Source organism: Camponotus floridanus, unplaced genomic scaffold, assembly GCF_003227725.1.
Source record: "Camponotus floridanus strain SB8 unplaced genomic scaffold, Cflo_v7.5 scaffold179, whole genome shotgun sequence".
NCBI classification, from domain to species: domain Eukaryota; kingdom Metazoa; phylum Arthropoda; class Insecta; order Hymenoptera; family Formicidae; genus Camponotus; species Camponotus floridanus.
Genome location: NW_020229302.1, coordinates 65,422 through 78,290, shown reverse-complemented (window position 1 = coordinate 78,290; position 12,869 = coordinate 65,422). Strand labels below are relative to the sequence as shown.

General features: G+C 29.5%; 1 protein-coding gene and 1 long non-coding RNA gene across 3 annotated transcripts in view; one reads left to right on the top strand and one right to left on the bottom strand.

The window, feature by feature from the left end:
* Positions 1–3,005, top strand: part of LOC105256706 (protein I'm not dead yet) — a 32,007-nt gene extending 29,002 nt beyond the window's left edge. For both annotated transcript variants that reach the window (XM_025407489.1, XM_011266869.3), the window contains exon 10: positions 1,870–3,005. In XM_025407489.1, the coding sequence (XP_025263274.1) occupies positions 1,870–2,142 (273 nt within the window). In that variant the 3' untranslated portion in view covers positions 2,143–3,005. The remainder of the gene's footprint in view (positions 1–1,869) is intronic.
* Positions 1–9,723, bottom strand: part of LOC112637541 — a 35,784-nt gene extending 26,061 nt beyond the window's left edge. Inside the window, exon 1 of the long non-coding RNA XR_003122598.1 lies at positions 9,321–9,723. This is a non-coding gene — a long non-coding RNA (uncharacterized LOC112637541). The remainder of the gene's footprint in view (positions 1–9,320) is intronic.
* Between the last annotated feature and the right edge of the window lie 3,146 nt (positions 9,724–12,869).

The window sequence follows — 12,869 nt, the reverse complement described above, 5'->3', positions numbered from 1 at the left end:
CATGCAAATCCGTTGAAAATTGGTAAAGTTATTTATAGTGAATATATATGGGCCATTACCAGTGAACTGGTTAAAATATATTTAAATAATTTTTAAAAAAATTCTAATTAATATTAATTATAATTAATATTTTTCTGCTTTAATTAATAAATCATACTAATCACTATAGTTTAAGAAAATGAAATCAATATAATAGTCTTTTTTAATTCAAATTATTATGCAAAGTTTTTAAAATAAGCTAAAAACATAACATGTTACTAAATTTTATATTAATTTTTAGTTTAATAAGAAAAAAGATAATAGCAGCAGAATTATATATAAAAATTTTTACCAATTTATGTAGATATATAGATTATATAGATAGGTCACCTTCAACACCTTCTTTTAAAACAATAAATCATTTGTTAGTTGATAGTTTCTAATTTATTACGGATTTCGTTTTGAATAAAGCTTAAAAAATATTCTCTCAATTGATGAATATAAAATATAAGATAAAAAAGTTTTTTAACAGTTTTAATAAAAACGACTAATTTTGTTACATTTTTTCCGGAAAATATTTTTTACCATTGACATAGATTTTATCCAAAAAATGTAGAATTTCGATTTACATGACCTTGATTTATGGTAGCAAAAAATCTATATATAATATATCAATATTTTTACAGAATTTTGTATATTATTCACGATATTATGCACGTAATATTCTTTAACACATTTCTTAGTCCTCAATATTTTTTTTACTTATTTTATATAGTATTTTATTACTTATTATTATATTTTTATTGTAGTATAATGTACAATTCACGGACAATATCTGACAATGAGTATTGCAAGAAAACAAAAATCGTGAATCCATATTTCAATTCCATAAACTTTGACATTAACTTATAAACTTTGAAATAGATGATAAAATTTTCTCTCTCCCCCCCCTTTCCCTCTCTCTCTTCTTCTCCGCCTTCCCCCTCTCTGATATATATTTACATATTGAAATCTCTAAGTGAATAAAATTTAATAAAATTAAATAAATTTAATAAAATTTAATAATAAATACTTAAAATAAGGAAACTTTTTAAAAGACCCCTATTAATCTAACACCCCCTTAAAAAAAAATCAAATTCAGATATAATGCAAAATTAAGTGCTAATGTGTTGCTAAGCACAAATTTGTTGCTTCTATCCATTAGCAGGAAAAATTATATTAAGGATGAGGATACTAGCTTATCATTAAATTAGCACCTCTACTTCCGAAAAATTCTTATAAAGAATCGCAAATAAAAAACAAATACACTAGAATTTGTTGCTAATTAGTTGCTCAAAGATACAAATAAATTTTAAAAATATTAAATTTTTAAAAGTACACTATCATGACATATTACACACATATAAAAATAAAATCATTAAAAAAAGTGGCTAACAATATCAGTTCGTTAGAATATATTGTTTCCTGCATTAAATATTCCCAAAATAAATCATTTCCTAATTTATTGCTTATAATTTAATTTAATAAAAACATAAACGAGTGGCCGTGCCACCTTGTCTACAAGAGTAAGTATATTAACAATACAAGTATATTAACGAAATTAATTGCTGCTATATATTATTTTGGTCTTAAAATGCTTCCTTAATTTGTGTGTTACTCTAACAATAAGAATATATAATATCGAATTTGTTGATCAACAATTAAGTTAAAAAAATTGAACGGATAGCAGTGCTAATTTGCCTACAAAAGTAAAGTATATTGACACAATAAAATTGCTACTATTATTTCGTTTTTTAAAATGTCCGAATTTGTTGCTCTAGATACATAATATATGTTTAGATTACCGAAAGATATTTTTATAGAAATTTACTCTCTTTTTTTTCTTTTCAGTGTATAGCCATCACAATACATCCTTTGTATCTGATGCTGCCGGCAGCTATCTGCTGTTCGTTCTCATTTCATCTACCGGTAGGCACCCCACCGAACGCGATCGCCAGTGCCGCAGGTCATATAAAAACAAAGGACTTTATGATCGCCGGTATTGGACCCAGCATCATTACACTCGTCATTACTGTGGGAGCATTCTCCATGTGGGGATCGTATGTATTCAATCTATCGGAGTTCCCCGAGTGGGCAAATAACAGTACTCAAGGTACTCGGTAGTCAGTACAGCCTTCCGATATTTATTTATATTTTTGTGTTCTATCGAACGCATGTTTCTACAACGATAAGAGATTACTACTCGCACATAACAACGCCGAATATTCTCATCACAAAGATTCGATCTCTTTATAGATATTTACTTTTAAACTTTTTCCAAAGATATTTGATGTTTTAAATTTTAAGGAATAAACTCGCACAATTGCGAATCTCAACTCCCACAGCAGGAATAGACTGTGGATCGTACTATGTACGTGTCGTAAAAACGAAAATTGTTGAATATGATAAGAAGGGTATGTCCTTAGAATAATTTCGCACATGGGATATTATTTTTATATGAAATATATAATGATACAAGAACGAATTTTCAAATGAGGAATCCATTTTCATATCTGTCTCGTTGGAAAACCATTGACAATATTAATATTTAACTAATCAAAAAATCTATAAACATTTGTTTATATGTATCAAGTATATTGTAGTTATTAGAAATTTAGAATCAGAAACTGAATTGATCAGTCAATGCATATCAATTTCTAAATATTTCATTTCTCTTGAATCTTGTCACTCCGTGATTTATGGATCATTAGCAAGATTGTAATATGTGTATTTTTATTGTAATATTTTCCGTAATGGCCATCACACATAAAATTCCATAAGCACATAAAACGTAAGCGTAAGAAAATCGGCCAATCACGGTTGAGTATTGGCTTCTTGGAGGGGTCAATATTGGTTGGTCGATTTTTTTACGCTTATGTTTTACGTGCTTATGGAATTTTATGTGTGATGGCCAGAAGTGATGTAACTTTTCTACTAATGGAAGAGATCAAAAAATGATATTGACAATAAATATGATCAAATTCTTTTATGCTTTGTTTTACTATCTTAAAATATCCTATCTTCTGTAAAGTTAACATCTATCTCCAACATTTCGCTATAATTAATAGAATTTGGCTTTTTCCCCAAAAAATTTAGAATTTCCAAGGTTTTAAAAAGAGTTCTATCGATTAAATACACATACAAAAATAAGAATCTGAAAAAGCGTTTGCCCCAGATAGACAGATATGCTGAACATAGCATGCAAACATTTTATGTATACTGATGCAATTAGAACAGCATAAAATTACAAGTAACTTTAAATGTAGGCATTATTATGTCATATTATTATCATATATTTGTGTATTTCACAATATAGCAATATGCTGCACTTTGCTATAAACGCACAACTGCAATCATTATAGAAAATGTTTCTAATATAAAATTATGTTGTAATTGTATTATTTGTAGGAGTAATAATTGAAGCAAGCTATTTGACGAATGTTAATTTAGTATTATTGCATTGTAATGTATTTATGAGGTAGTTGCGTTCTTATGTTATTTTAATTTTGTATTGTCATTTAGAAATACACAGCATTTTATTGACATAAAATATTGCATATTACAATTCAGTTATATTTTAGGCATTAGAAATAAATTTGTGCGTGCACAAAATGCACACGCAAAATGTATTAGTTCGTTCGTTTATCTCTACGCGACGTGCGATGCGCTATCATTCTCGTATTTAAGTTTTAGTTAGAAGAATTATATAAAGTTTGCAAAGAGTAACAAATAACATTAAAGATATACTGTTCAATTTAATTTCTGATCTCAATGCTTCAGATATTAAGTTGATTTTATAAGTCGGACAAATAAATGTCCGGCAAATAAATGAAAATAATTCGTTATCTATTTAAGATGTAAAGTGCAATACGCAAGTATAAATATAAATAAAATTTTTATGTAAAATATTAAAATTTTTGTATAAAATTTTTGTATAAAATAGATAAATTATATTATTATTTAATTTTGTTGGGCCAAATGTTTTATATATTATAAAGAATACATAATGCCATCCATTTATACGTAAGATAAATAGTATAACTATAATTTCGTCAAGTCTTCTTAAAATTAAATAAATAAATGAAGCAATCTCGCGTATACCGACTATATTTCCCGATTTGAAACAATTTGAACATCGGTTTCAAATCGGAAAATATAGTCGATATACGTAAGATACGCTTAATTTATTTAATTTTAAGAAGGCTTGACCAAATTATATCCGCTGACGAAGTTATAGCCATTTACCTTAATCAAAAATAATTTTGTAAATATATTCATTTCTTAAATTAAAAACATTCAAACAGGCATAGAGAGCTGGAGATCATTATTAGTCCGTAATTATACAAATTAAATAAAAGTAAACAATAAAAGGTTAAAAAATTCGTTTTAATAATACATAGACATTAAGACAATTTAAGAGCGGACGTTTCGACTTATATTTAAGTCATCTTCAGCGCATGTTAATTATCGGAAAGTAAGCGGATGCTGTACGCAGTAAACATATTAATGGATTTTAAACACGGTAGGAAGATTATCTTATGGTTGTGTCCATAGATGAAAACGGATATTCATTTCTTATTGCTCCAATAATGTCGGATTAATTGCATTCTATTTTTGGCAAAATAAGCAACATATTGTCGCAATTTTTGCAGCATCAGAAGATCTCTTTCACTTGCTGATAACACTCATGTCATATGAGGACGCATCTTTCAATGTTTATGCAAGCATTTTCAATTTTAATTCAATTTTAAAATTTTGTCATTATGCAGGCAATATGCTGACATATGTCTATCTGGGTGTGAAGCATTTATAAAATACCTCAATTTCACGTTTCCGTAGCACGAAAATTGACTACAACTTTTTTATTTCAATAGAAATTAATTTGAGTCGCGATATTTTTCAATAAAACTCTTTTTATGCTATTTAGAATTTTAGGAAAAAAATAATTTCTAAAAAAATTTTTTTAACTGCAATTCTAGCAACGAATAATCGCTAAGACTTTCACTTTCAATTCATTTCTATTCTGGAATCCTGAAGAAATTCTCCGATTTTCTAGATAAATTTGAAAAATTTTTAAGAGTTGAAAAATTGTGAAAATTCTTTCTCTTCATCAATTGAAAACAGTTTATTTGAAATCCTGGATAATTGTCTGAAATTTTAATAATTTTTTTGAAGATTCGAATTAATAAAACCGAAATTGAAAGAATTTGCGCCATTTTTTCGGATAAAAATTTTTTATAAATGAAAGATTATTCTCTCGAAAATCAAATAAATTCTTCGGAATTCTAAATAGCTCCCCAAAAATTTTAATAATTATTTTTAAGATTCTGGTCCGATAAAATCGAAACTTATAATATTCTCATAATTTTTTGTTATTAATAAAGATTTTTGTTATTAATAAAAATAACTCCCATAAATAAAAGATTTTTCAAAGAAATCAAATTATTTCTTCGAAATTTTAGATTATTATATTAATAATTTTAATGATTATTCTTCAGGCTTGAATCAGTATAAAATCGAAATTAAAAAGTTTTTGCCATTTTTCATTTTTTGAATCAAGTTTTTTTAGGTATATTTTTGTAAATTTCTAAATAGTATCTTAAGAGTTTTATCGAAAAATATTAGAACTCAAATTCTTCTAAAATCTTTAAATAAAAAAAGTTGCAAATTCTTTTTAAACATGAAATTAATACTTCACATCTTCAGACTTCTATTTTTTAGTCAATATTTAATTAATAGGATTTATTGTTATCAGGAACTCGAGAGTTAGGGCCTCCGCACAAGGTGTTCCGTAACGCATTACGTTACGTTAAGTATTGATCGTAAATTTAATTCCGTACGTAAACTTAAACTTCAGTCAACACACAGAAAAAATCGTAAAGACAGTAGAACTGAAATATCATTATATATAAGGTAAGTATATCGCATTTTGTATAAAACAAGACTTATAAATATTTCTTATATATAAGAAATATTTACAAATCCCTTATTTTATACAAAATGTCCTATATTTACCTTATATATATAATATTTCTAATTCGTTCTACTGTCTTTACGTTATGATTTTTTCTATGCGTTGACTGAAGTTTAAATTTACGTACGGAGTTAAGTTTACGATCAATACTTAACATAACGTAATGTGTTACGGAACACCTTGTGCAGAGGCCCTTAGGGCTCCTGCACACAGGACGCGGCAACACTTGCCGCGTGGCGGAAGCCGACGCGGTAGCCAATCAGCAGATATATAACATCCATCGCGCGTCAAAGTTGAACTCAATCCAATTTTTGTATTGGCTATCGCGCTTCCACCACGCGGAGCCCTTATGGTGCGGTCCCATGATACGGAACGTATGCGCAATGCGGAATTGGCGGAACGAAGTTCGTCCAATCACAGATATTCCGTCAATTGCGTTCCGTTGAAATATATTTTCTTATGTCCCATGGAGCGGAAAACGCGGAAGCGCAATTGGTGTTGGCCAATCACAAGATTCTTTCCCATAGATTTTTTTGTTGTCTATATCGGAACAGCGTACATTATTGGCTCGCGCAAATTACGCTTCTGTATTTTCCGCTGCATGGGACATAGGAAATACAAATTTATGCGGATCGGATTCACATATATATGTCAAAAAATTCATGAATTTCATATATAACCTTCAAAACTGACAACAACTTAATATTGAATATGGATTCTGAAAAATTGTTTATTATTTGTGGATTGTTAAGTAAATTAAAACAAAGTTGGTGTATATTTAAAAAGAATGAATTACGCCGTAAGATTATAAAATTATATTCATTGTATATAATTGTAAAAAGAAATGAAAATATTAAAAAACGACGAAAATATTGGGTGCGACCTATATTCAGCTTAGAAAGAAGATTCCAACAAGGAGCAAGTGAGAATCTTGTAAAGGAAATGCTGATCGAAGACACAGAAAAATATATGGATTATTTTAGAATGGCACCTCAATTATTTGACGCATTATTAGCATTAGTTGGACCATTCCTTGTTATACTCTTATTTAAAATATTTTTTAATAATATTCTTACGGATATCTGCTGTTTCGACATTTTTCATCATACACACAATTTCGAAGTTCCGCACAAAATGTGTATAAAATAGAAACTTGCGGATAGAAATCGGCGGAACAGACGTAAAACAGGTTAAACCAATCACGAGCGTTCCGCCAATTCCGCATTGCGCATACGTTCCGTATCATGGGACCGCACCATTAGGGTGACGTTTCAGCACGTATCGGGCATATCGAGCTCGGACCAATGACAGACGATCCGTCGTTTTTGATACGCTGATGATCCGCTGAATTCATTACACAGGTCTACGAGGTTTTTTTTTAAGGTGCAATAGTGATTTCCGACGTAATTTTGTGAGCTGAATTCGAATCTGGCCGCCGAATTTGCGTAGCACGTCACGTTTTTGAATAATTTGTAATTGAATGGCTCAAAAATCGCTATTTTGGTCAATTTCATGAATTTATTGCGAGGAAACCAAATTTTTTGAAATATTTCTGCCAATGGCATCGTATAATACTCACTTTTGCTTTTCAAATTCACTTTCGATTACCGCTGCACGATTTTTGTTCGCTGAGATATATAAGTATGACGTTGTAAGAAAATTTACGTTAAAGAAAATTTATATAGGCCTCAATATGGTAGATCCATGATCTTGAAATTTGAAAAGACTGACATATGTCAGGTTCGGTTAGCTAAAAAAATATTGTAAAGAAATGTCTAATACAGTTGTTAACACATTTTGATAAATTTTTCTAAATTTTATGCCTTTTTATTGTGATTCTATTCGTCATATTGGAGACACCATTTTTAATTTCAAAAGGTGACAGAAGGTATTTAAAAATGTATATTTTTACCCTAATTTTGATTCGTAGTGAGATAGAGAGATGGCACGGTTGATTTAGAATGGCTTATTAAATCCCTATGCATAACCAGTCTTATAACTTGTACATCTGAGCGAAAAAAAATCGTGTGGCGGTAATCGAAAGTGGATTCAAAAGATGAAAGTGAGTACTATACGATGCCATTAACAGAAATATTTCAAAAAATTTGGTTTACAATAAATTCATGAAATTGGCCAAAATAGCGATTTTTGGGTTATTCAACTACAAATAACTCAAAAACCTGACGTGCTACGCAAATTCGGCGGCCAGATTTGGATTCAGCGCACAAAATTACGTCAAAAATCACTATTGCATCTTAAAAAGAAATTTTGACCCCCTTTTTTGCAGGCTTGTGTTATTCGAGCAAATCGCTGAGATGTAAACGCATTTCAGGAGGAATTGGATCTCGAACCACATATTGTTTAACAATGAAAGGACCGATTAATTTGAGTAATTCTTGGAATATAAAAGGATTCATTAAAAAATAATTGACAAATTTTCTTTTATCTCTTCAATCTCGATTTCTTTTACAAGATTGTTACTTGCTCCTTGTAATAATCGCCGATATATAGTAAATATAGATCCCATCCAAATCGTCGCTTTTTTTTTAGATTTTTCTTCATTTACTAAAATTGTATACAATGTATACATTCGGAATATTTTGTATCCTAATTCTTCTTGACAAAAAATGTTATAGCTTCGTTTAAATTTGTTTACAATATAGAAAATGACTAGTAGCACAGTTTCGGAATTCATTTTGTTTCTGATAGAAAAAAACAATCTTATTTCATCAGATTACTAAGATTAATAATAATTATTTGGAAAAAAACTTTTGAAGACTTCACTTTATAGATGCATGTATGCTTGTGTGCGTATGTTCATGCCGGAGTTTGGTTCCTACTGTCCCATGAAGCGGATTACGCGGAAGCGGAATCAACGAATTATCAATTATGAGACTGTTTCGGCGTAATCTTTCAGAATAATCCCGTGATTGGCAATCCACTGAATCCGCTACCGCATAATCCGCTCAATGGGATAGTAGAAAATCAAACTCCCGCGTATTGAAAAGCGGAACATTTGTGATTGATCAGAGTTTGATACGCTCGATACGCACCCGAATCGCGATATGGAACGTCACCTTTACTTTTTAGGCGAAAAGAGCCAAAACTTTATTAATGACTAGCTTCACAGAAATCCTTATGTATACAGGAAAATTGACACATAAAATGCATGTCTGAAATAGTAAGACATCATGTATATGAAATGCAGTGTGTCATTAAAATGATAATAAATGTATATACAAATTTTCATACGTAATCTTTCTCTCTCTCTCTCTCTCTCTCTCTCTCTCTCTCTCTCTCTCTCTCTCTCTCTCTCTTGTTTACTCACCATCTAAGGCAGAATCTTGATTGACGTTCTCGATTTCGTCTGCCATTTCGCGAGATGGATTTATGATGATCCTCGATTGCTGGTCAAGAGGCACTTATTTGGTAAAAATGTTTGATGACACTTGGCCCTAGATTAAAATTAGAAAAGCAGGGTGGACCGAAAGGGATTGACAAACATAACCTTCATGTCGGATATAACCTATAAAGTGTTCTATCACGTGCGGTTGCATAACGTGTCGTAAAAATACGCGACTATAATAAAACCTATCATTACGATTGTTTCACGATGATTAATACCAATATATTCGAAACGCATTTATCAATTTAAATCGATACATACATAAACACTGAGAAAATTTTTTTTCCTTTGTCACTAACCTATCCGTCACAAAATGCGTAAAACACATATCACTGATTATACATAGATGGAACAACTCGTGTGTTATATTCGTCGATTGAAGACAGCGCGCAAATGCAACCAAGATGCAACCGCGAATTTTAATTCGGAAATAACCATCTTCGAGAGTATATAGTATTTATTATTATTTATTATTAACTTACTTACTTAATATCTGCAATAATTAGATTTCTCAATAATATATTAAAAGAAAGAGAAAGAAAAAGAAAAAAATAAAAACACTTGTTTTTAATAATTCAAAATTCTATTTATTTTTGAAAAATACTGAATTATCATATTTATATTTTCCAGTATTTTTTTGAATCGTTGTATAATTTAAAAGAAAAAATTAATGAAATCTATTAATACTTAGTAAAACTACATACACTCTCATTGTACCCTTCCCAAAGAACACATTATAGTCATTTTGACGTCATAATTATATCACAATAGAAGAAATCAAAATGACGATTTTTGGTTACAAAATTTGACAATTTGTTGACGATTATTAATACACGCAATAAATGGATTATTTCTCATTTATATCCGCCTAATTTCAAATAATCTGTTTAATATTCTGAATTCCAACAAGGAATCCAGATTATTAAATAAATTATTTTAAATTTAGCTTATTAGAAATAAAACTGATAAATAGTGATGACAGGAACAGGAAGAGGACACTATCCATACGCACACAAGCAGAGAGCTGCTACGTGATTTTCTGATTGTGTGCATGCAATAATAACTCAAAAACTAATCATTTTCGGACCTATGTTGATTATTTTTTTTTCTTCTCTAAGCATGAAGAATCCATTCCTGAAATTTTGCCCACTTATAAAACACCCTATATTTATGTTAAAAATTAGAAATTTGCAAATTAAATATAAACGTTTGAAAGGAGCCCGCACATTTTATATAAAAAAAGTGACTTCGGTCAAATTGGCTGAAATTGAAATATATTATAGTTTAAGTGATGCTGATCAAAATTGAAATTTTTGACGACGGCTACCGCGCTAGTCGTCGCGCCACAGACTTCGTGCGCTTTGCCCCTGGCTTCCTCTTGTAGCTCCGCGCTGATTAATTGATTACAATAATTAATTGCGGCGAAATTATTCATGGGATCGAAAAATACTATTAGACATTTTTTCTTAAATTCTCCTTCTCTATCGGATGGCACTAAGCGTATGCGATACTTTTTTAACACCCTGTATAACAGAAATGACTTGGAATCATTAAATATTATAGAAGTGACGCACATTATACATAAAATATTTGTTTTTAAACATTTATGTATTAATTTAATCTACATATTCAAAAACAGACGTTTTTAAACATCAATACTACACCTTAAAAATCATTGTACCTTTTATATCTTTGATTTTTGGACTTCTTGTCTCAGAAAACTTATAACCACCAGTACCACCTAAATTACAACATATTTCAATTTCAGCCAATTTAATCGAAGCCATTTTTTTCATATAAAATGTGCGGATTCTTTACCGCTGTCTTTTTGCTTCCGATGACATCATAATACGTCATGAATTCATAAAATTAAATCATTCCAGCTCCACCCATATCCGCACGTGCTTCTTCCTGGTATTCTTTATTCAATGATAAAATACATAATACTAATTATACATAGATGAAATAACTCGTGTGTTATAATTCGTTGATTGAAAATAGCGCGCAAATGCAACCGCGAATTTTAATTTGGAAATAGCCTTTTTCGAAAATTTATATTATTTATTATTATATTACTTACTTAATATCTACAATACTTATACTTCTTTTTCAATAATATCAAAACAAAGAGAGAGAAAGAGAAAGAAGAAAAATAAAAATACACGGTAAAAAACATTTTGCATTTCTGTTAAAATTTTCTCGTGTAAAAATTTTTGTGTTACATTTTTAACATACTCTTATGTTAATGTAACGTATTATCGTTGCGTTTTGACATTTCTGCATTGAGTTAATATTTACTGTTTCTAAGAGTTAAAAGAACTATATGTAAATCCAATTTTTGATGAAATATGTTATATGTTCCAATTTTTTGAAATTTTTTCGTAAATCCAATTTTTGATGAAATATGTTATATGTTAAAATGAACAGATAAGTTGTGTTATTTTTCTCTCTATACAACAGTTTCCATATGCTAGATCGACATATCTCTTCTGTTATTTATCATAAGAATGTAAGAATAACATTTTTTTAAAATTAAATTCAACATTATAAATATATTAATTTTAACATAAACTTTATTTCCAAATAAAGTTTAAGTGTTAAAGTGCATTTTCACGTGCCGCTGAAACTGATCATTTGAGTGACAAAAATGATCATGTAACGACTCTTGTCGCTAAACTATTACAGCGACACTTGTGCACATGAAAAAAGATTGCAGCGATAAAATTGTGCTGTAGAAAGCAATAATTCCAGCAAACACAGAATATTGCGGCAATATTACATTGCAGCAATGTTGCGGCAATGTAGCTGTAATATTTTGGTTTGCTGGGATGATAGCTTTCAAAAGAAGAAAATATTATAATTGAATATCAAATTGTAATAAAATAATTCGAAAACGTCAAATACAATTTGAAAATGATATCGTTTTTATTATATTACTATCGACATATCAGGAACAAAAAAGACATTATTGAAAAAAAAATTTTAGGTCGCACCACTTTTTCAAAATCATGATCAATATGGATTTTACAAAGCTATTTTACCGAATGTGAGATTAGAAAGTGCAAGATTTCTGAATTATTTTCGTATGTCATCAACGCAATTGGAAAATTTATTACATTTTTATTTTAGTACATATAATTAATACAGCACGGCAGCACTGTTAGCAATGTATCAGCGTTTGACACATCGTTTGAGCGATAATGCTTTATAGTTGAACCGATCTAAACTATCAAATTGTAGTTGCTGAATTATGAGCGACAAATCTGTCGCTTCAACTATTTGTTCCAGCGGTATGTGAAAATGCACCTTTACACTTTTTTGTATTAATTTTTAAACATATTACTTGTGTTATTTATTTACATACTTGCCTTCTGTTAAATTAACATTAAAATTAGAGTGGATAAATTGGGACATGTGAAATATGTTAAATTTAACACAAAATATTTTACTGTGTAGACTTATTTTAAATAA